Source organism: Panthera tigris, chromosome D4 (assembly GCF_018350195.1).
Source record: "Panthera tigris isolate Pti1 chromosome D4, P.tigris_Pti1_mat1.1, whole genome shotgun sequence".
NCBI lineage: Eukaryota > Metazoa > Chordata > Mammalia > Carnivora > Felidae > Panthera > Panthera tigris.
The window spans coordinates 81,660,371-81,684,270 of NC_056672.1; the positions used below are offsets into that span (position 1 = coordinate 81,660,371).

The following is a 23,900-nucleotide window of genomic DNA, read 5'->3' on the forward strand; positions in this document are numbered from 1 at the left end:
CGGCCACTTCATCAGAGTCACAGCTTTCATTTAACCAAAGTGGGTCCACTGCTATTGAAGACAGAAGCTTTTATTTTTATTCATCCAAAAGGGGAGAATGCAACATGTCAGGGCATTACAGACAGACTGCAGCAGCCAGACAAGAGGACCAGTCTACGGCAGAGTCCGACATAGTCAGTGCGAAGGAGCCACAGTGTGGGCGCTGGGGCGGCAGAGAGTCCCTTTGGATGAAGGCCAGGCATCCTGGACGAGGCACTGGTGACAGTCCACACATGCAGGCTGCTGCTTCAACCACGCCGAAGGTTTAAAGTTCAGAGTCCTACATGTAATCATTGCCCCAGACGGGAAGGACAATCCATGGTGGTCGCATTTGCCAATTTTTTCAACATAATACACAACGTAAAGTTATTGCCAAGGACTTTGCACTGCAAATGATACTATTTACACTTGCGTATTCAGAAAAAAAACAAAACAAAACAAAACACAGTAAATAGATATACAGATAGATATTTTCAGTTGATACCTAAAAAACTACCTTGGCCATCACCAGACCAGAGTGAGAGTAAGCCATAGCCAGGAGTCCAATGTCATGTGTGTAACCGTGCAGTAGGGAAAGGTTTTCTACCCACAACTACACTCGGCCTTCTCCATGCCTCCTGGACTCCCCACCCCAGGGGCTGAGGCCGAGCAGGGCCACCTTGCTCCTTTATGAGAGAAGCCCCCTCTCGAATAGATCTGGGCCTTAGTTCTGAGCTAGCTGCCTCGTCCCCAGACCAGGAGTTCTGCATGGAGTGGGTGACAAGTCCTACAGGCCACTCTCTGGTAATGCCACATGGCACTGAGACCAGGGTGGGCGGGCTGTGGAGCTAACAGGCCGAGCCAGGCCCATCAGCTTCACTGCCCCCAGAAGTGTCCTCACCCTAATAATTAGGGTTCTCTCAGGAGACTGTCCTCTCCTAAAGCCACAAGCCACTTGGACAAGATGTTCAGCACAAGAGGCCAGCGGATGGGTCCCTGGTGAAAGGCCTGAGTACAAAACACTTTGGGGTAAGCGCTGCTGAGGGCTAATGTACGTAAGATTTACCAAATGAAGGGGCTTGTGCCTCACTAGAAGTCAAGAGGAACAAAGGCAGAGCACTCCCCCGTCAAGCAAGCATTCATTTTGTTTCCTCAAGCCCCAGGAAAGGAAGTACATCTGGAGTTGGGAGACTGCACGGGCGCCAGCTGCCTGGGATTCCTAGGAGGTGTCAAAACTAAGGCCCTAGTCGGGGTCTTGAGGTTGCCTACGGTTTGGCTCCCCAGCTGAGTTTCTAGAAACAAGCCTTCCTCTCCAAGAAAGGTAGCAAAAAATGGCAGCTAAGCCACCTCCCACACAGCCATAGCCCGGCCGGGTGCTGAGAAACCGCTGCATTAAGTGAGCGAGGGAACGGGTAGCTCTCAGTGTTCCCTCTATGAAGTAGGGGTGCAGTGCGAACCCTACCTGATGGCCCAGGGCTGGTCTGAGCGTGAGATGCCGTCCTGGTCAGGGAAAGGGATGCGTCTAATGGCAGCACTTCTGACACAAAAGGTTGAGAGAAGTAAGTGGGGAATCGGGGCTGGCCCGGCACGGAATTCCAAAGCTCCTGTGGGCATCGTCACTACCTCAGGGGTCAGTGCCACAGATGAGGTTACTCAAGGATGCGTCACAGTGACACGTATCCAGGAAACAAGCCCATCTGGAGCAACACGTCTTGCCCCTGACACAGCAGACCAACTCCTAACCCCGAGGTGGGGAGCGGTGCTCAGCCCGGAAAAGGGGAGAAAGAGGCTGGACACTTAAATGTAACCTAATAAATTACCAGTGGAGAAGGGACTCCTTAAAGAGTCTTCTGCACTAACACTCCTGTCCCTACCCTTAGTTCCCATGAACAAAAAAAAAATGTGACTTTCCAGAACAACAGAAATATTTAGGTTAGAGTCAAAGAAAAAAAGCAACCTTCTGACCATTTATTTCGCTAAGAAAACGGCATCAAGCCTACGCTCAGGGACGAGGAGAGGGCAAGGGCCGGGGCCAGGACCAAGCTGCCTCTAACGGCCACACCTCGCATACAGCCAGGCCCACCTTTGTCCTTCCCCTTCGAGGAGCGGAGAAACGCCTATGGAAAACACAAGGAGTGCTCCTCCCTCGGCCAAGTCCCACACCTACCGTTAAGAGCACAAGAGCCCCCCCTCCACACCCCCAAAAAGACAAGACCAGGCAGCAAAGTCCGAGAGGCCCACCCTCCACCAGAGAGAGCCTGACAAGCAAGGCGGGCATCCAACATGCCCTGGAGGCACAGCCTCACCAAAACTTCCTTCCATAACCCTCACCTGGTTCCCAGCAAGGATGTCACACAGCTCCCCAGGGAGCCAGGGCAGCCACCAGACCCCTCACTCCTGACCAGGGTGCCAGCGGACCACGAAGAAACCACCTCTCAGTAAGGCCAATGCGGACGCCACACCTCCTAGCCGCAGGCACCAGGCAGCCTCACCCCTCCCAGGGGCCTGTGGGGGATTCGCTGAGACAGCAGGTGCACACACACTCAGACCAGGTGGCCTTTCTCCAGTCCCCAGGGGCCCTCCCATGGCAGCTCCTGACCCTCACACCTCACCTTGGCTCAGTAAAAAGCATCCTTCCACCTGCCTAGAAATCTCGGGGGGTGTGGGGGGGCGGGGGTTGTGGATATCGGGGAAATAGAAAGGACTATATACATTTATAGTTGTTTTTTGTCGCCCCAACTACATTGAGCACCTTGGGGCAGGCACCATGAGTGACTCACCTCCGTCTCCCCATGCACCCGCCAGAAGGCCTGGCCTCAGCCAGTCTGTGATACACCCGAGCAGTGTTGGCTTCGGCCTGTCACACGGGCATCTTGCCTCAGTGTCCTGTAGGCTTCTCCAGAGTCCTGACCATCGTCTGCACTTCTCGCAAGGCCTGTTTCGTGTGTTGGCTGCATGCCAACGGGAAGGGAGTCTGCTCCGTGAAGCTCTCCTGCCATGAACTCCATTCTGGAGCAAGGGGAACTCACTTTTACTCTCACACATCAAGGCCCCAAGCCAGAATCTAATCCTGGTTTTGTCTTGCCCTTATTTAAAAGGGTAGCAAGACAGAAAGGCCTGGAGACAGAGGACTTATCAAATTCCGCCAAGTCAGAACGGTAGAGAACAACCAATTCTCCGGACCTCTCCTTTCTACTCATAGCAACACCCACCCAACTCTTGCCTAAAATGTCCGGACAAAACCGAGATACCATCTGCAACCACAACTCTGGTCTTCTATGACCAGAGTGCCGTTTCTAAAATGCACCTGTGATCACTTTACTGTTCTAAACACAATCTCTCACTGGCTCCCCAGGGCCCAGAGAATGAGGCCCACGCTCCTTAGCCTGGCATTCAGGGCCCTGCCCAGGCTGGGCCCAACATGCCTGTGTGACTACACGGTTCTTGGTGTCCTCTCCAGAGCAGCTTCCTAGGGCTCTCCTGATTTGCCCTTAGCCCTTCTGTCACTGGGGCCCCGTCACCTTGGACTTCCTTGAGCCCTGTTCTGTTCTACATGTTGCTCTCACCTGTCAGTGCCCCACCCCCCCAAAACCTGTGGTCCTTACGGGCCAGGACTGCCCCTTCCTCCCCAGTGCTCATACAGAACAGATGCTCAGGAAGCCTTCTGTTTCAGGTAGATGGGCCAGGCGGCAGATGGAAGGAAGTTTCCAGTCATAATTAAGCCAAAGGGTCAGTCTCTACAGCCTAAGGCAGGGGTAGGCAAAATAAGGCCCACTCTTTTGTTTCTTTTAAAGTCAATTTTATCGGACCACAGCCACAGCTGGGCTTATGCACCATCTCTGGCTGCTCTTGCGTGACCACAACCAAGCTGAATAGCCATGTCTGGAAGATTTGCCGTTTGGCCCTTTCCAGAAAGTTTGCTGACACCAGGTCTAAGGGAGTGCTCCCATATATTTCCACATTGTGACACACACAAGTGATACTTCTGTGGCCCAACAGAGTAAGAAGACAAGTTGCAGACACTTGACCCTCAGGTCTTGGCCACCCCAAAGGCAGACAGGATCACTGTCTCAGTGCACCTGTAACCTTGCATAGTTCTGACCTGAAGGTTCAAAACCACAGCTGCCTCTTTAGCCTTAGTCCCCAAGAGAGCTACATAAATAAGAGAGGTGCAGAAACCCACCCTGACTCCTTTCAGCGCTCTATGCCACCTGTCCAGGATGAGCCAGAGGTGGGAGGACTGAGCTAGACGCCAAAATCTTACATGGTTTTCTCCCCCCTCTCTTTAAAGTGCTCTGTGTGGCAAATCTGCAACTTCCCACTAAGTAAAAACCATGTTCTGTAGGTGCTGAATCCAAGGAGCTCCGGACCTTGCCCGGGTAAAGAAACCAAAACATTACTTTTTTAAAAAGCAGAGGGCCTCTATAGGAGTGAACACTCAGTACCTGTCACTCCCTTTGGTGAGACCAGGAGAGCAGACACGTGCAGAAACTCGGGGCAAGGGTAAGATGCTGACTGGCCAGACTGCACACCTCTCTATCCACCGCCAAAGAGCCACTAACCCAGACAGCACAAGAAGAGGGCTCACAGCCACCCACTGATGAGAAATTGGGCCCACCAAACCCCCATTTCCCAGCCCAAAAGAGATGGCCCTTCCCACACTGCCGCCCCTCTCCCATCGCCCACTCCTGCCCTGCCAGCACCTTCTTCCCTCCCCACACCTTCCCCATCTTGGCCCCAGGTACCAGCTGCCATCAGCAAGTACCTTCGTGCTGCTCCAGAAGGCTATGCCCTTTCTGTGCACGCTGTGCCCCCCTTCTGGAAAGCTCTCCTTCATGACCCCCCTGGCAGACCTCCATCCAGTGCAGATGCCAGTCTCCGCGGGAAGCCTCTGCCACTCCCGTCAAAGCTGCTCAGGTCCTAGGCCTCCTCACGGAGCAGGAGGCCTGCCAGAGGCTTCCCCAACCACAGGAGACGGCTCTGACCTGGTCAGGCCCCTGAGCTCCCCCTTCCTGTGCACTCCACCTCGGTCAGTGGTTTCACCTTCTACTCTGCTGTCTAAACAGAAGATCTTGACATTTTCTCCAGCTGGGAGAGCCTGGGAAGCAAGCAGTAGTTGACAGTGAATGTTTCTCAACGAATCCACGTGCCAAAGAGGGGAGCAGTGGCCTTGGCAGTGTCACTGATCACATCGGCGTGCCATCCGAACCTGACATCCCGTGGAAGAAATCCCTCTGCACTGTGCAAATAGCTGGCTTGCTTAAACATTCCTGGTCACCACCGGCCTCACTTCTCATCACACCTAATCTCCCAGGACAGCCCCACCATCTCGGGAGGCACACACTGCCCAAACTGCCCAACTGCTTTCCTACAACCGTCTTTAACCTTCCTTCTAGAGTCACGTACAAGTCAAAATAACCCTTTAAAATAGCTGATGGAAAGGTCCGTGATCTGCCCAGGTCTCCCCAGCAGCCTCAGTGAATCTCATTTGGAGGGGCCCTCGGCTTTCCCAAGTTCCCCAGGTGCCACCTTCCAGAGGTTTCTCACCTCCTAGATGATGTCCACGACATTTCCCTTAACATAGCCTCCAAGGACATGAGAGATGTTAGAAAGCGGAGCAACTTCTGAGAACATCTCCATGATGGAAGGGTCCAGTGAGATCCCACAGCATCCGAGCACCGTGGGCAACGTGTTACTGTGAGGATGACTCCTTTGGGTGGAGCAGATAATGAAGGCCTAGGCAGGGACAGACGACAGCCAACAACCAAAACATGGACGCAGAAGAATACGAAAATCACACTTCCAACAGCTTATCCCTCCCTGCCTACCAACCCCTGGGGGTCTCTCCAGCGGCAATCACTGGTCTACACTTGATTACAGAGTTCAGTTCTGGTACCAAAAAACGGTATGGAAACAGGCACAACAACAGTAACAGAATAGGCTGCCAGGCCCAAGGTTAACCAGTCCCCTAAGCCCAGGGGCAAGCTAACAGTTCCTCCAAAGGAACCAGAGAAAGAATAAGCCCAAAGTCTGGATTCTTTTTTTTTTTTTTTTTTTTCTCCACATGGCAGGGGGCAGGGCGAGAGGTGGAGCATTGGTTTTTGCTTGTTTTGTTTCAAACCACACAGGATATGTCCCAGAAGTGTGGAAGAGAGGTAAGCAGAATGCCTCAGAGAGAGGAAGGGAAACTGGGCAGGCAAGCAGTCTAGACCAGTAAGACAAACCACCAGTACCGAGCACAGTGCTGGCAGAATGGGTGGGCTCAGCCGCTTACTGCTGTATAATTTGGGGCAAGTCATTTTGGCTAAGCCTTCATTTCCTCATCTATAAAAGGAGATCATTTCTAGATCCCACAGTTGTTGTCTAATTCAACTCTTGTCCCCAAGAATGGGCTTCTGTTAACTCCAAAAACAGTGGAAGACATGTCATTTCTTCTGTGTGGTTAAAAACTCATTAGGAGCCACAGCGTTTTGCCACAAACAAGCTGGGTGATCTGGAGAGCTCTCTGGGCTTCGACAGCCTTGCCTGCTCAGGAAGAAAAACAGTCCGTGCCCGGCGATTCTCCACACTGTAGGGGCAGGGTGGGAAACAGATCGGCCACTGGGAAAGAACAGCTGCTAAGCGAGCGCTGGGCCAGGTACTCACTCTCCTCACACAAGTCACTGCTCTGGAACTCGTGCAACCTGGGTTTAAAACCATTCCTTCCTCCTGCTCCCCTCCAGCATCACGGCAGGTGGCGCAGAGAAATGGCCAAATGCCAAGGACAATGACTTGGGGTGAGGGAGGACTGTCTTTCCCTGGAGAGGATTCTGCCTCCATCCCCACCCCCACCTATCCCTACTCAGAGACCCAGGTGGCAATTGTTAGCAAAGGAGCTGGCGACATGGTCTGCAGCAGCGGGAGACTCAGCCAAGTTCGGAAGAACGGCTCCAGTGCAGCAATCTAGAAACCTCAAAGCCATCCCAGCAGGGCTCACCAAGCGCGGCGCAACCTAGAGGGCCGCCTGCGACCTTCAGGCTGGCCACCGTCCCTGAAGCCTAGTCTGGGGAAAGTCCTGGCAATCGGAACAGGCCACTGCAATCCGGCACTCCCCAAGCTCTGTTCAGCACAGGACGGCTCCCGACACTTTTACCCCAAACCTGGGTTGCCAGCCCTCCAGGCCCCTCTTCCTTTTACCCTGTGAGTCAGAACCTTGCCAGCCTTGAGTGTCTTGGTTCAAATCTTCTAAGACATCCCCATCACCAATCTCAGGCCAGACAGAACATATATGCAGGAAGCATTAGCTGAATGAAAACCTATACCTCAAGTTGTCACTGACATTCAAACAGAAAAAAAAAAACAAGCTTGAAATACAAGGGCTTCCTCTGTTTATACAACCACACCTAAGTCTTCCAGCCTATCTTTCCAGTTATATAATCTTTCCCAATTGGTCTCACAAAAAACAGCCCCATTTTTAAAAGGCCAGGATATCTGGTCCAGAACAGCCTCAAGTCAGAGAGCCTGGCTTCCAGCACAGGAGGCGCCTGTGATCTCAGGACCCTGTGACCCCATGTGAGGTGTGAGGCCCCCGCTGGGCCTGGCCCACGGCTTGCACACCTCCTTCCTGCCACCCGGCGCGCTCCTCCCCTTTGTCCAGACGGTACCCACAGCGCACACGGTGTGGTAAAAGAGGCTTTGGCATCGGACGGACTGGGGTTTTGTTCCTAACTCCAGCCCTGAACCCTGAGCCTATTTTTTTTTTTTTTATCTGAGAATGAGAATACCACCTCCAAGAAGATTGTTTGAAAACAAGGTCCAAGTGCCCGGCACATGCAAGAGAGTAATTTCAGCATTTCTTCCTTCTCTCTCTTCTGCTCCTTCTCCAATCTACTGCTGCCCACAGCCCAAAATGACCTAAACAGAAGGCTCCTGTTAACTCCATTACCGGAGACATTCAGCTGACATGTGCAGAGACCACCCGTCCCAGCCGTACAGAGACTCGAGGCAGGCTGAGAGACTGGGCCGCAGGCAGCGCTGAGAGAACGTCCGCAGGCCTGCCGGGCTAATCCCGTGCCCTCCTAGGGCCAGAAGCAGCAGAAGAGGTGAGGACCACACATCTCCAGCCAGGACATGCTGGTCAGTCTCCCGTCCACTGCTTGGGCAGAGCGCGGAAGGGCAGCCGCACTTGGCAGAAATGACAAATGGCAAAATTCTGCCACGAATCACCAAGACCCTGCTTAGAAGGACCAAGGGGTGAAGACGTTAAAACTGATTGGTCAAGGGGGAAAGAAAAAAGAAAGAAATGAAGAAAAGAAAGGCCTTCCCTCAACCTTGGCTCAATGAGGAAATGACTCCACCAAATGGCCACAGCTGAGGAATGGGGGAACCTCTTGGATTTAAGAAAAGCCTCTTGCTTTGGGGGGACAGCAAGAGAGAGGCCGTTGGAGCCTCCCCTGAAGCTGTTGCTGTCATGTCCCCTCCTCTTTCACTTCCCATCGCTGGTACCATTAAAAAAAGAAGAAGAAGAAGAAGGAGGAGGAGGAGGAGGAGGAGAAGGGAGAAGGAAGAAGGAAGAAGGAAGAAGGAAGAAGGAAGAAGGAAGAAGGAAGAAGGAAGAAGGAAGAAGAAGAAGGAGGCACGTCTTGACTATAACGCAAATCTACCTTATTTGCCTTTAAAGGTAATGCTCAGTCCCTACCGACACAGTTTTTATAAACTTGGAGCATCCCAGAACTCAATCTGTAATCCCCACCTAGCGTACGTCGTGCCGGCGGACGGGGATGCACCCGCCCATCCTTCCTCAGAGGTGCCTGAAGCCTGTGCAGAAAGGGACAGGACTATGCTATTCAACCAACAGCATCCGACTCACCATCTACCCATCTTTCCTTCTGCTGAAGAGAGTGGGATGGAGAGGCAGATGTGTTATCTGAGAGAAGAGCAAACAGGGGAGGCCTCGTGTAGCGATGAGTGCAGATTATTTCCAAAGTGGTGAAGCAAACTGGAAGAGAGAAGCTGCGGGAATGCTATGAAGGGGAGCGGCAGGGTCAGCGGCCTTCTAAGCGTGCCACCCAGGCCCCTCGGTCTGTGGTTTACAAGAACTATCGGCCCAACACCAGTGAGCTCCAGGCCTCGCTGAAATCACGCACCTCTTTTTTCTTATTAATGTACTGGTAGGAAACTGGGAATCAGCAGGTTGATATTCTAAGCTCAGCCCTTTTGAAGTTCTAAGCACACTTAAATCCCAAAGCAAGGATTTATGAATCCCTGGCAGCAGACTGGCCAATCATTTCACCACCTCAGCAGAAACACGGGCACTCTCAGTCAGCATGGGTGTGCAGCGACCTCCCCACACTGCCTCGCTCACCAAGCATTTGCTCTGTGTTTCCTGTTTAGTCCCCCGATGCCAGGAGTCCTCTCTCAAAGACTGCAAGCACCCGAAACCTGCGACCACCAAGGAACCAATGCAGCTCCCCTGAGTAGGTCACGCACCTGCTTCTCAGCTACCTGCCAGCACAGTCTCGCTTCCCTCACATACCTTCTGTCACTTCAGCCAACCATGGCAGGAACCGCCAACACTGACCGAGAACTTCTGGGCACCAGGTACTATTCAAAGCACTTTGCGTGTATTAACTCTTCCAATTCCCAAGCCCCACGGGAATTTGCTGGAGGGAGAAAAATCCTTTGGCCCAGATTCCCACATGGTTTCTAGTCCCTATTTCTAGCTGTGCTGTAAAGCTTACATAACCTAATTTGCACTATGGTGCTATTTTTTTAAATCTCCAAAGATCACTGCTTCAAGTATCAATGGAAGCTGTTAGCTCCTACCTAAAATGATAATGTGGGAAAGGATCTCTATTCTTACAACTAACTCAACTTGAATTCTTGACTTAAAACAGTCTTTCTGGAAGATGGGATGAGGAAGGGAAGAGACTCACTCTTACATAAGAAGTACTAGTTTGTGCCCTGGAAGTAACTGCTAGAGAGAAACATCAGACTGAAACTCACCCCAGCAGCAGGTAGTTTCTGGACTCTGCAGCTGTTATTCATTTACTGCCCATCTCCCTGCCAGGCCTCCTTCAGACACTGAGAGACCTATGGTCACCGCATGGCGTGGCATCAGAACCTTTCTTGCTCTGAGGACTTCAGAGACACGCTACATCCTGCTCCCCACCACCGAGGACGCACTGGCCTGTGCTGAGTGGGAGGTACAGGAGGACCATTCACAGAGCAGGTTGTTTTCAGCTTTAACTGCTCTTAATGTCCCTAGTTTTTAGGGCCCTCGACTACTAGAAATCCAACTGCTGGGGGAAAGGGTGAAGGCGCATTGCAAGTCTTAGTTTGTTTCCCTAACTCACTATTGAACATTTACCTCCACTGCACTTATTAAAGAAATCTAATAAACAGGCAAGTTATAATGAACGATTGATTGTAAGGGTAAAACTCCCCTCACTTGTCAAAAAAATGTGGTCAGTGTTTACAGCAACCACTTTGGTCTTTGCTATACTATAAAAACTGCTTAAAAAGGACTGGAATAATTGTTTTTCATTTCAATGCATTCACTTACTTGGAGAGAGGTCCAGGAACATAAAACAGAGTTGGTTTCAGGCTCTCAAAACTGCCAGGGAAATATTTAAAATGAGTGAATTTCCAAATGATGGCCATTTCAGTGGTGTCAGAGGGCTTATATTATTAAATAATGTATAAATAAACTGCTGATCAAGGTCATTATCCTTTGACACTGCTAATGCATCATCTGCCTCCCAACGTAGGATATTTATAATCAACCCAATTTCACCAACAAGGACACTCTCAGACTTAAAATGCTTTCACTGGGCAGAGCCTCTGTTTTGCTAGTGCCCGGAGAAGGATCTGGCACATAATGGACACTCGGCTGTTGGATGAGAACGGGAACCTACGTAGTCCTCATCAGCTAGGCCTCATACAACCTTTTATGGGTGCCAAAGCCACGTTTGACGTACATACAGATTCTGTATGGGAGAAACGTTGTTCCAGCAACCTTCAAAGTTAGTAATAAAAAGAAAACCGCTACTGAGAGACACATAAAACATGAAATTTCATTTTAATCTCTATATATATGAAATACGGCCTCAGCACAGAACATCTATCACATATGAAATGTACTTATGGGACACACTAAATGAAGCAAATCCTTATTAAGATATTTGGCCTAACCCTCACATCTTGTAAATGAACTCCATGATGGTTGAGGAAGGTGGGAAATTAATCGTCTAGCTACCTGACCTTGGAAAAAGCTCGATGAATTGCCTGAAGTCTATTTGGTCTCTGCAGACTGGGTATTTACCATTCTGAGTCTTGCCAGAGTTGGTTCTGCAAATAGTTAGCTTAATGACAGTCAATGACATATTATTTTTCCATAGTTACCTTAATATTTTGGTTTTTTTTTTTTTTTAATTTTCTATTGCTTTTTCTTTTTATGGCTTCTTACTGCTGTTGTATTGGGCATACAACACAGATCAGAGATTTGCATTTCTCAGAGAAATTTCTCTCCTTGAGAAATTGGCACTTTGATCCTCTGCTTGTGTAACAGCTACATATAAATGGATCCTACCAGCATTGTTACCAATCTTGCTGCTTATGAAATTCTAGCACTTTGGCCCAAAGAGTGCCCTGACGTTAAAGTCTTCTTAGGTGACTCTTCCCACCACCAAACTCTTTTACTTAAACAGGTGTGTGTAATTCACATATATGTTATATCATAAGTTTCTACACACATATACACATTTAACTCGTAAAAGTGAAATGTCTCTCTTGAATAAAAAGTAATTACAAGGGTATTAAAACAAATGCTGAAAATAACTATTTTACATTTAGATCATAAAAATTTTAAAGGTAATCATGATGACATAAGACCTAAGAGATCAAATACATCCTGTATGATTGTCATATATGCACGTTGTGTTCATTGACTTTTTCTCTTTAATCAGAAAATAAAAGAGCTTACCTTTGTTTACTGAGACCACAGCTTACAGTCACTAGATCTCAGCCTATTTTATACAAGTGATATGGCTACGAAGGTCCGAGGAGAACGAGAATAAAGTGAGATAAACGTGCTGAAAACTGCTTAAAAGTATTAACCTGAAATACACAGAGGGTCCAACACCAGTTTTAAAAATACATTAACGAGGTATTCCCAGCTCTTCAATTAATAACGGTGACTGACTGATTCATGATTTTCAAACATTCACCCAAATTTTAAAAAAAGAAGGAAAGGCTAATAGCAGAAAAATCTATCAGTGGTTTGTTCCCAGGTTAACGATTTCTGTGCGACTACAAACGACTCAGGACTCCTTGCTGCACGCACCATGCGCTGCATCTAGTCAGCATGAGGTATGTTGGGAATCTATTGGACCAATTACCTTGCACAAGAGAGGGGGTGCTCCTGCAGCCGGAAGAAGCCGGGGCTGCAGGCCACATCCCTGGCTGGGTGCCAGCCCCCATGCAAAGAATATGGCTTCAAGGAGAACCCCTATCTCTGAGAAATTATAATAGCGCTAACTGACGCAGTCGGGAATGCAACTACCCAAGTTATGTGCTAAAAAAGTTTAAAAAACTGTCAGAAGATAGCACAGCTCACACACTGATTCTAAGTTCTCCATTGGTCTGTAAACTCCCGGACAAGAGACTACGCTAGGAGGGCTTAAGTACAGATATTGCTAGGTTTCCAAAGGAGAAGTTTTAAAACAGACACCGTGGCTTTGAATAAAAGTATTGCTCTTCTGTAAAATGCTCAGTCATTGCTTTCCAAAGAAGGTGTCAGAGTGGTGTATCTGAAAGCTGGAAAGCCTCAGGGGGTCACAAGGCTCTTAAGACCAAGACAGAAATTGCCATTTCAAGCCAGACAACCTGATGGTTCTAGAAGTCAGAGAAGAAATCTTGAGGGCCCAAGTGAATAATAAATGGTGCGACGCTCAGAGGCTGGCAATAGGGGCTGTCAATGAAAAAACCACCTACAGTGGAGAAAAGAGCAGAGAAGCAAAACTTGGTGTTAATTTCACAGAATTTGGTGAAGCCAAGAGCTTCATTTATATTTCTCTGCTCTTTCAGCTGTAAGTGGAATTTTCATTACAAAATGGAGGGGGGGGGGGAGGGCAGAAGGTGGGGAGGGGGACACTTAATTCATTACAAAATTTAAACAGTTGAACTTGCATGGTTACCACTTCTAACAGAGGACTGACAGCTCAATTATTTTAAGTAAAGCAGAGAAATGTAAAAGTTTGCAGCAACTGGGCAGGTTTACAACATGGTTAGTAACTTCCAACAAACAACAAAATTAAAAAAAAAAAAAAAAAGACTTGGTAGAAACCATTTGAAATGACTGCCATCATGTTGGAAAACAGCACAGCTCCCTTTTCACCATTATAGAGGGGTTAAATTCCAAAGCTGAGTCAGCTACTTCAAAAGAATTTTCTAAAGAGAAATCTCCAGAGAGATTCCAACTTGGAATGCAAATTTGACGATCAATTTCAAATAACAATACAGCTGCAGCTGCCAATTAATAGTATTCCAGAAACAAAAAGGACTATTGTAAATATTTAATTAATAAAAACTGGACACTACCAGCCATGCTTTTTCTTCTCAGTGATGGCTCCGTTTCATCCATAGGTCAGCAAAATGAATCAATGAAACATGAAAACTCCCAGCTGCAATGGGCCCTCTTGTTTATGTCTAGCCACTAATGCACAGGATGAGAATGATAAGTTCACAGCTATTTCTAGCAAGTGATGAGGTTTTATTAAAGTATCACCCACCACTAATAAAGACTAAAGGTCAAGGAGCAGAAGTAACAAGCCATTTCGTAATAAATACACATCTGAGAAGTGACACTGACGTTTGTTTTAAATTGCCCATCTCGTTCTCATTTAGTGGTCCCAGAGAAATCTGGTACATAAATTTGCAGTATTTCATGAAGCCCATTCTCACTGATGGGCACTGTTCAGCTCTGAGAAGCAGAACTGAAAAGGGAAGCTAATTCGTACTCAAAATGGACATTTTTAAGACACAGCGACTTAGAAATATCCACACAGGACCACACCGGTGCCTTCATGGGGGTGAGTACCTTAATGAAACCATTACCTTCTAGTAACATCATAGGCTTTCCAAACAAGGCGAGAATGCAAGGGGAAGGCTCGGGTCTGCACCCTTTACAGGACAGCACAATGTTACCGACTGATCATTTTTCACCAGCTTAATCAGATAAATTTTAAGAAAAACTTAAAAATAAATGCTGACCCATGGCTGAAACCTGTCACTTTTCACAGCAGCACTCAACAAGAACTGGGACAATCGAAGAGCAAGTTTTTATGGGGACCCTGTTGCTGCTTTAGATTCTGATGTAATTGAAGAGGAAAAGAGACCTTTCAATGAATCCCAGAAAAATCGCTAATCTTCTATCTGCATGAAAAAAGCCAGGGAAGTGAACACAATATCTTACAGAGTGAAGAAGGCCACAAGAACAAGAGAGGGTGATTGATCGATTAATTTATTCTCTTTTAAAACTTGGAAATTAGGAAACTAAAATAATCACATTCCTCCTTCCCCATCTCTGGGTAGTGCCATCATCTGAATAAGCAATGCTCGGATAACAGAATGTACCTTTATCATGGGGAGGCCCTTGGACAGCAGTACAAAGGGCTTACAAAGTGAGCAGACTGGCTCAAGCTAACAATTGCCTTTGCTTTGTTTTAGCAGTTTCCTTACAAATGAATGGGTTTCGAGGGCTAAATTATTATTAGTTTTCAATTCCTTGTAATTTGATACCAAAACATATCAAAAATAATAAGCTAAAACAATATTCAAACCCATATTTTATTGGCTTTAATTACACACTTCAGTATTTACAAAGTTAAAGTTTAAATGAAAAGTCTCTATTGTACTGTATTAAAAAAAATAACTACAGCCCAAATTCAAGTGCCCTGGGGCAAATACATATCAATCAGAGCTAAGAATCAGTGACTGCGTCAGGAACCAGGCAGTACTCTGTGTTACAACAAAGCAGTTTATTTGTGATCAGTGTTTGAGACTCTATACATCCTTCACAAATTTAATTTTACATAATCTGATACTCCTCTTAAAACTTAAACTTGGAACTGCTAGACTTATTTCCCTAGAACAGAAGGGCTGGTATAAGTTATTTTCCGGAAATGAGGTACCGTTTCACAGAACTAGTTTCTTTTTTGTTTTCAAGTTTTAGAGAACTAAATTTGCATTTGTTAAAATCAAAAAGTAGGAAAGATGTTCTTTACAAATAATTTTGATCAAGTATGTGTTCAAAGAAAGCAGGATAAAAAGGCTTTTTCTCTAACATTCTGTATTGTACTGTATTTGTTGTTCAATAGGAATTAGCTTCTGTCATTTGCTAAAAGAATGAGTAGTGGGGAACAGGATATGTTGGGAATTTCATAACGGGTAACAGAACCATTCTCTTGGGTAAACCTACAGAGAAAAGAAACGGAGAGGACTCCAAATAAGTTTAATAATCCAATAAAAATTTCAGGTTAAAAAATATCTTACAGTAATTATCGTTAACCTTTTCCAGATTAGTCAGTCAACATGAACCATCTGGGAGGAGACTCACAAACCTCTCAACAGATCTCCTGTTTTGAAATTGCTCCTAATATTTTGATCGTTAGTTATTTTCCACTCAAAATTAAGAGGGCTATATCCTAGGAAGAATGATATTCAGAAGGCAATTTCATTTGAGTGAGCAGCCATGAGTTCCAAAGATCAAAAGCAGTGCTACTGATTAATATTCCAGAGGGACTCCAGAAATCCAGAATCGTTTTCAATTTGGCACATGACATATTACAGGAGAAACAGGGATGGCTGTCAGTCAAGACCCAAAGCACAGCTTTCCGTGCAGGCCTCCGCTCCCCAGAGAGACCGCTCCACCTGGAGTCACGACCAGGTACTTACTTTCTTAATGGCTACTGCCGATATTGGCGTGGCAAATCTGGAAAGATTAACTACTTTCTTAATTTTGTAATGAACGAGTTCTTGTGGCCTCACAAACTTCTGCATACTCAAGCATGATTTGAAATCTGCTATTTCTAGTCTAATATTTAACCTATGGAGAAATCACAAAGCAGCAACAGCAGGTATTCAAGAGCACCAGATGATCAGAGGGAAATTACCCCACATGCAACAGCTTTACAAAGGCCAAAAGACATATTTACCTTACAGCCAAAATAAAGCATTGTTTTAGTAGGTTGGCATCACAGTAACATTTAAAAACCAAATCTTTTATGTGAAAAATGGGGGCATCAAATTTCACCAGCTTTGGAAGTCAGTTATATGGCACATGGAAGAGAGGAGCCTTCTGAAGTGGGGCTCAGAGGCCACAGGGTGAAAGTATAATGTTAGAGGAAAGGGAGGAACAAGAGAGAAAAATTAAAGACTGAGGAAAAACATGAATGCAGCTTAAAGCCTAGAACAAACCAGTGTTTCAAGGAGAAAAATTAAGCTCTAGCAAACCTGTACCGAAGAACGTGAGACTTCACTTTGTCTAAAAGAAAGACACAGACTTAACAACCCGCCCCAGCAGGCGGGTGCTCTGCCGCTCACGCAAGACATAGCACGATGGAGCAGTGAGTCAAGATGCATTTGGATAAACTGCCCAGACCTAATTCACAGGAGGGATGAGGTGGCCAGGATACCCACAAGGTGGCTGCATGGGAAAAGCAAATGGCCAAAACCACAAGGAACTAGAGAATTGGAATTTAGAAGCAATTCTGGGTGAAAACATTTTCTTGAATAAGTTCTCACTTCCCAATCACCCCACATCAGGGACGTGGGGAATCTGGGGAAGCCCTGACCATACTGGAGTGTTCCAGAGGAAACATTCCGGTAGAGGAGGAAACCCCAGACTGGGCACTTTGCTGTAGAGAAAACTCGCCCCAAACATTTGACACTTGCAGCTTCTCCACATCTTTCCAGGATAGAAATAGTCTATCTTAAAGGGGAAAGTAGTAAAACTGTTCATTTTCTACTTATTTTTTACAGTTAGGACGTCAGATGAAGCTTCAATTTAGCAGTGTCGTAAGGACCCATAATTTTCATCTGAACAAAGATGGAAAAGCTGACGCATGAAGAGAGAAAGCATGATGAAGGGTCCTGAGACTCGTGTGGAGGGCTGACGCCACAAGCAGTGGGACGGTCCACGTCCTTCCCTGCTGTGCGCGTGCACATCCAGCCTGAGGTCGCACCAACACGTGCTCACGCGTGCACGCACACACGCTCGCGCCACGCTCTCTCACGCGCACGCACACCCGCGCTCTCTTCTTCTCGCGGTGGCAGCCATCCTGCAGGTGGCGGACCCACAGCGTGTAGCGCCTCGGGGAAAAGGTCTAAGAGGGCATATCACTGACTCCAAACCTACTGCCTCCATTGCCACATAAACCTCATTCAAAAGTTATCCAAAGGGCCACTGAGTTTCATTTCTGCATTTACTTTTATTTTACTTTCTTATTTTTGGAGGGAGAGGAGACAATCCTATGATTCTGTAACACGTACCACAGACTGTCTGCAGTCAGCACTTCAGTAACGCTGCTGGTGAGAGCCCACTGCCACGCTGGGGCTCATTTACGCCACCTCTAAAGCAAAGTTTACGGAAAAGGACGATGGCTACAAATTTGAAGTGAACATTTCCTAACCCTAACTCAAGTCACCCACACGGTTTCAAGCCAGAAACTTCAGTGCAGCCATGTAACCGGCGAGCAGTCAAGCCAGAAACCGGGTTTGGCCCTTCAGTAGCCTTTGAATGGAGTATAAGTTGGCTGTAAGAAGAACTACTTAAAATATTTAATTTCCATATGGTCAGAAACAGGCAATTAGAACAGGCAGTCCTTCAATCAGGCAAAGCAGAGAGAAGAGCAACTCCAACCAAACCAAGAACCACAAGGTTGTGGCATTTTCAAAGGGAATTTAAGTTGGGTCACTAGAATGAATACGTCTGAGATCCTCCAATTCACTGAAAGAAACCCTGGATACAAACTGTGCTCTAGATTGCTGTGACAGCACTGCTAAGAGGAGAAATCAGAAACATGGCATACATACCATAGGCAGGGGCAGCGGTGCTGTAACCATACGGTGCTCCGTAGCCTGGTACAAAGAGAAGAAAGCAGATCATTCCAGAGCAAAGGGCACTCGACCGGTCCTGGCCCAGTTCACAAGGACTGCCTGGCCCGGCATCTTGGGCCCTGAGGACTTCTAGATGCTGGATGAACGAGAGCCATTCCCACAGTGGCCGCACCCTCCGTTCCCGCTTACCGTGAAAGATTTCTCGCATGACCTACAAGGTTCTCCTAACCCACCAGAATAGTCTTTCTCCTTGCACTTACCACGCTGTGTTACAATTATCGACTCCGTGTGTGTGTCCCCCACTAGGGTGACAGACACCAAGTCTGACACCTTTGCATCACCACAACTTGGCAGAAGGTCTGTCACATAATAACCACTCCCTACATATACTTTGTTGAACAAAGAATGCTGAGAATCACTCAAATTACTAATTTCTTTAAAGTTGGAAAACAGAACTTTCCAGGTTTCTTCAGAAGGCAGTGCCAGAACAGGCTAAAGCCTCAACTGGTGCTAAAAATGGGCATGTGGATCAGGTTGTGAGCTTGGGGACAAGGTCCATGTCTCCTGATAATCTGAATTCCTGGCCCCAGCACAGAGGCTCTCAGTAAATGTTGGCAAAACTAACATTAGCATCTGGTGCCTATGGAAAAGGCTCACACTGTCAATAAAAACCAGTCTAAAGAACAGAGAAGTTTCTGAATCAATTTGTTCTGGCTCTAGATTCTTATATGTCCTTAAACATTTCATTTCTGAGTTGTCTTTCCATATCTGCAAAATGAGAAATCTTCCAAGCTTCTTTATAGTGTAGTAGGGATTAGAAATACTGTGTTAACAGAAGCCCCCATCTTTAACCTTTCAATAAAACAACTTTAAAAAATATAAATACTGGGGCACCTGGGTGGCTCAGTCGGTTGAGCGTCCAACTTCGGCTCAGGTCATGATCTCCCAGTTCGTGAGTTCAAGCCCCACATCGGGCTCTGTGCTGACAGCTCAGAGCCTGGAGCCTGCTTCGGATTCTGTGTCTCCCTCTCTCTCTGCCTCTCCCCGCTTGCACTCTCTCAAAAATAAATAAATATTTTTTAAAATATATCCATAAATACTAAATTGCTTGGGTAAATCTTTAGGGAAACTGGGTTCTAAAATAGAATGGGGTGCAGAGGCAGGGGCACGCCTGGGCAGCTCAGTTGGTTAAGCATCTGACTCTTGATTTCAGCTCAGGTCATGATCTCATAGTTCATAGGATCAAGCCCCACGTTAGCTCCATGCTGACAGCAGGAAGCCTGCTTGGGATTCTTTCTCTCCTAGCTCTCTGCCCCTCCCCCATTTGCACTCTCTCTCAAAATAAATATTTTTCTTAAAAATTTTTTTAAACAAAATAAAACAGAACAAAGGGTGCCCAGGTGGTTCAGTCAGTTGAGCATCCAACTCTTGGTTTTGGCTCAGGTCACGATCCCAGGGTCATGGGATCGAGCCTCACATCATGCTCCTCACTGAGCATGGAACCTATTTAGGATTCTCTCTCTCTCTACCCCTCCCCAGCTCACCTTGTCTCTCCCTAAAATAATAAAATACAACGGAATAAAACCTACATGAGCCCTTCACACTGTACCTAAAAAAAAAAAAAAAAAAGATTTGTTTTAACATTACAACCCCTTTTTCTATAAGCATTTCTGCTGCTTGCAAGGATTTTTTTTCCTCCTTCTCTAGCTGCCCAACTACAACTCATCCTTTAGATCAGGACCAAATGTCACCTCTTCTGTAAAGTCTCCTGGGTTTGCTGTTCACTCCTTCTCCCCCCCCCCCCCAGGTTCTAACTTGTATCACACTGCACAGTGTTTACTCAAGTGTCTATTCCTACCTCATATGACCTCAAGCATTCACTGGGGCAGATGTTAGTCAATCTTCGAATGCACAGTTCCAAATCTCTTGATTAAAACAAAACACTCAAATGTATGCTGAATGAGTAAACTGCTTTTAGGGACTAACTCAAACATTTCCAGAGAGATGAAAATTTTCACTTTTTAGTCTATACTTAAGTCACATAAAACCGGGGATAGTACAACGAAGTCTTAGTCTTTAGTGCTCCCCAAATCCTGTCTTTCAAGAGGATGCAATGCAGCCGAAAGCAACACTAGGAAATATGAAATAGGAACAGTATCAGAGGCCAAAAGAGAAATTAATACTTTAAAAAGAAGTTCGTACATCATGTCTATTCCAGGAAAAGGTAGCTGGCTGGACGGCCAAGGCTACAATTTCAAGGGTTTTACCAAAGCCTCCTCAAGGAGAGATAAAACCACAACTACTAAGCTGGCCACTGATCAGGCTGTGGGATTCGAACCTCGACTCCGCTTTTTCACTAGCAAGGTGACTTTGTGCCTGTTATTTAACCTCTCTGAGCCTCACAGTCTTCTACAGTAATTGAGTTGGCAGGGGAATGTAATTAAATAATGTATGTAAAAATACTTACTACAGTCCCTGTTGCACAGAAGACACTCCGCAGATGGCATATAACCTATTCATAATCTAATTGACCTAATCTGAATCTTCTCTAGGCTATAAAAGAACTTCGTTTTTAAAAGCTTCAGGAGACAGGCCTTTTCAAAGAGGCCAATGCGATGACATAAGAGAAAAGTTACTATAAAGCCAACAAGCCTGGCAACAAGCAAACACACATGATGCCTTCCACGATGACCACCACTAGATGATGGGTGTTTCCCACTTGGGCGGGGGCTAGGCATCGAAGACCAAGCAACCGCAGACGCTACCGGATGGACAAAGCCCCCACTGAACACGTAAGCACAGGCAAGAAAGTTCATCTCAATAACTTGCCTGTCATCATTTAATAAAAGCGGCTTCCTTTAAATAATGATGGAATAAAGCAAAACAGTACTAAGTATCAGTAGAAACAGTGAGATGCACAGAAGAGTGTCTTAGTTTGGGACATATATACAGAATCAAACCACAAGGAACCTTGTCCTCCTCCATCTCCCTCCCTGCCTCATCCCTCAGCAGTCTCCTTCTATGTCAAAGTCACCCACCCAGTTCTTCTCGCTGAAAATGCTGGGAGAAATCCTTGAGACCTCCCTCTTTTTTCATTCTCCACATTAAATCCATTAATTGGGCTTCTGCAGGAGGGTCTTCAATCTGGTCACTCCTTGCCATGCACCCGCTGGAGATACCCGCACTGTCTCTGCCCTGGGCTATGAGTTTACCAAAACCTTCTAACTTGTCTTTTCATATCCACTTCTATCCCTACAATCTATTCTTCACACTATAGATGGTGATCTTTATAAAAAAGTCTGATCTTGTCACTTCTCTCCTTAGAACCCTTCACGACTTCCCACTGCACTTAGCATTCTAAGGCCAAAATCCAAACCACAGACTCCAGGACTGGGATTGCGCATCCGGCTTTAGCTCGAATCACTCCCGTCCCTGTCAAGTCTCCCCCCGCCCCCCACCCAAAACACACAATGCTCTCCACGCTACAGATGTCTTGGCCTTCCTCCATCCTTCTCACCAGCCAAGTTCCCTGGTCCAGCAGCACAGGGTCTCTGCATATGCTGCTCCCTCTGTGTGCAACACTCTTCCACCCCAGTCTTCCCTGAGTTAACTCCTCCTCCTTCTCCAAAGCTCAGGTCAAGTGTCACTTCTTTGTGGAAGCCTTTAGGCCTCAAAGCCTAGACCCAGTTTCTCTGTTATGTTCCCTCACATTACATACCCTTCTCCTTCATTACAACCTTCACAGTTTATAATCGTGATTATTTCATCAGCATGTCTTACCCGATCATAAGCCATGACAGTAAAATCCCAAAGCAGGCACATGATATTTGAAAGAGTGAATATATTCTTTGTATGACACATCTTTGCGCTACGCTCCCACTGGAATCAACTCCTACAAGTCTAATTCCAAAACCACATCATCCATAGAACTTCCCAAATAGCCCATTCTCTTTCTTAAACAAACAAACAAACAAACAAACAAAAATGGGGCACCTGGGTGGCTCAGTTAGTTAAGCTTCTGACTTCAGGTCATCATCTCACGGTTTGTGGGTCTGAGCCCTCCTGCATCAGGCTCTCTGCTGTCAGTGCGGAGCCCACTGCAGATCCTCTGTCCCCCCTGCCCCTCCTATCCCCTCACAAATAAACATTAAAAAAATAATAAAAAAACAAAAGAAAACAACACACACACACACACACACACACACACACACACACACACACACACACACACACAATGGAAGTGAACTTAAGAATGTTACATAAAATACAATGATGGGGTAAGATTCAATCCTTATGACAATTTCATCCTGACCAACAACTACAAGCAGTTTACTTGTCAAAAGTTCCATACATGCAAATAAATAACCTTAAAAAAAAGTGGGGGTGGGGGCGCCTGGGTGGCTTAGTTGGTTAAGCATCTGAGACTGTCAGTTTCAGCTCAGGTTATGATCCCAGTTTCATGAGCGCAAGCCCCATGTCGGGCTCCGTGTGGACCCTGCAGAGCTTGCTCACTTGCTCTCTCTGCCCCTCCCCAGCTCACGCTGTCTCTGTCTCTCTCAAAATAAATAAACTTAGAGGAAAAAAGCTCCATACGTTCAATATTGCAGACAACTTAACTTTAATGAGACAGCTCTGTATCCACTGCTGAAATGACGTGAGTATTAGAACAGAAGGCAAAAAGAGGGCATCTCTTCCCATCTCCCTCAAGCCAGGTGGTGAAAGGGAAAGAATATAAACTCTGCAACCGCAAACACCTACGTTCAAATCTCTGCTCTGATGTCTGCTACATGTCTCAGCCTGAGCTAGCTGCCTTCTCCCATTAAACTTTAGTTCCCTCATCTAGAAAATGGAAATAATTTCTACTTGAGGAAACACTGTGAAGATTAAAAAGCAATTAAGTGAAATCATTTATGCAAAAGTCTCTGACGTAGAGTAAGCTCTGGATTAAGTAAGTTCCCCTTTTTTTTCCTGTTTGTACTTCTGTAGCCTTTATTGAATCCCAAACACTGAGTTAAAGAAATGCTACTAACAGCAGGCTTCACCCCAGTGAGGGAGTCTCTTACCAGCAGCTTCCCTCTCCTGTCACACCCAACCACCTTCTGGGCCCCCGCTGAATGCACCCTGCTCAACGTCCACACCCCTCAATCCGTGGAGCAGCTGTTAGTTTCCTCACTGTCAAAATACATCCCCTCAACCAGGTACAATATCCTTCCTCTGTCACCTCTCTCCAGGAAGCCTCTAGTCACTCAGCAGATGCCAGGGGAAAGCCTATGACATTCCATAGATTCTCTTCTTTTGAATTTCCACGCACACCCGTCTTACACTCCTGCTATGTTTCCAGAGACCGTGTATAATTAACCCCAGAAAATAAAGGAGAGGCTGTTCTTCAAAGTCTGACCCGGAAGAGGAAGCAGGCCTCCTACAGGTTGTACTATACCTGGAGCTATGTAGCCAGGAGCAGCTGTAGCCCCAACAAAAGCTCCCCTCGTTAGAGTTCCTCTTCCTCTGCCCCGAACAGCTTGGACCGCTGCAGACACAGCTGTATTCACAACACCCTTTGCCTGTGAAAAATAACACATTTTCATTACTAAGAAAAATAAGAACTAACATCTCATCATCTCTGTAATGCACAACCTCTATGAGAAACTTGAGCCTGTAGATGAGTCAATGAGTCATCTATGACCTTGAACCTTAATTTATCGTCTATAAAATAAAAATGACACCTACCTTACAGAGCCGTTCTGGAGAATATGTTGGCTCATAAAAATATGCAAATAATTTCTTCT

General features: G+C 46.5%; 1 protein-coding gene across 8 annotated transcripts in view; it reads right to left on the reverse strand.

The window, feature by feature from the left end:
* Positions 1–52: 52 nt before the first annotated feature.
* Positions 53–23,900, reverse strand: part of LOC102949164 (spermatid perinuclear RNA binding protein) — a 72,379-nt gene continuing 48,531 nt past the window's right edge. For 2 of the 8 annotated variants that reach the window (XM_042963740.1, XM_007094382.3), the window contains 3 exons: positions 23,552–23,675; positions 18,091–18,135; positions 14,826–15,471 (listed from right to left, as the gene is read on the reverse strand). In XM_042963740.1, coding sequence (XP_042819674.1) covers positions 15,395–15,471; positions 18,091–18,135; positions 23,552–23,675 — 246 coding nt within the window. In that variant the 3' untranslated portion in view covers positions 14,826–15,394. The other 6 variants (XR_006210379.1, XR_446578.3, XR_006210378.1 and 3 more) reach the window with 6 other exon arrangements.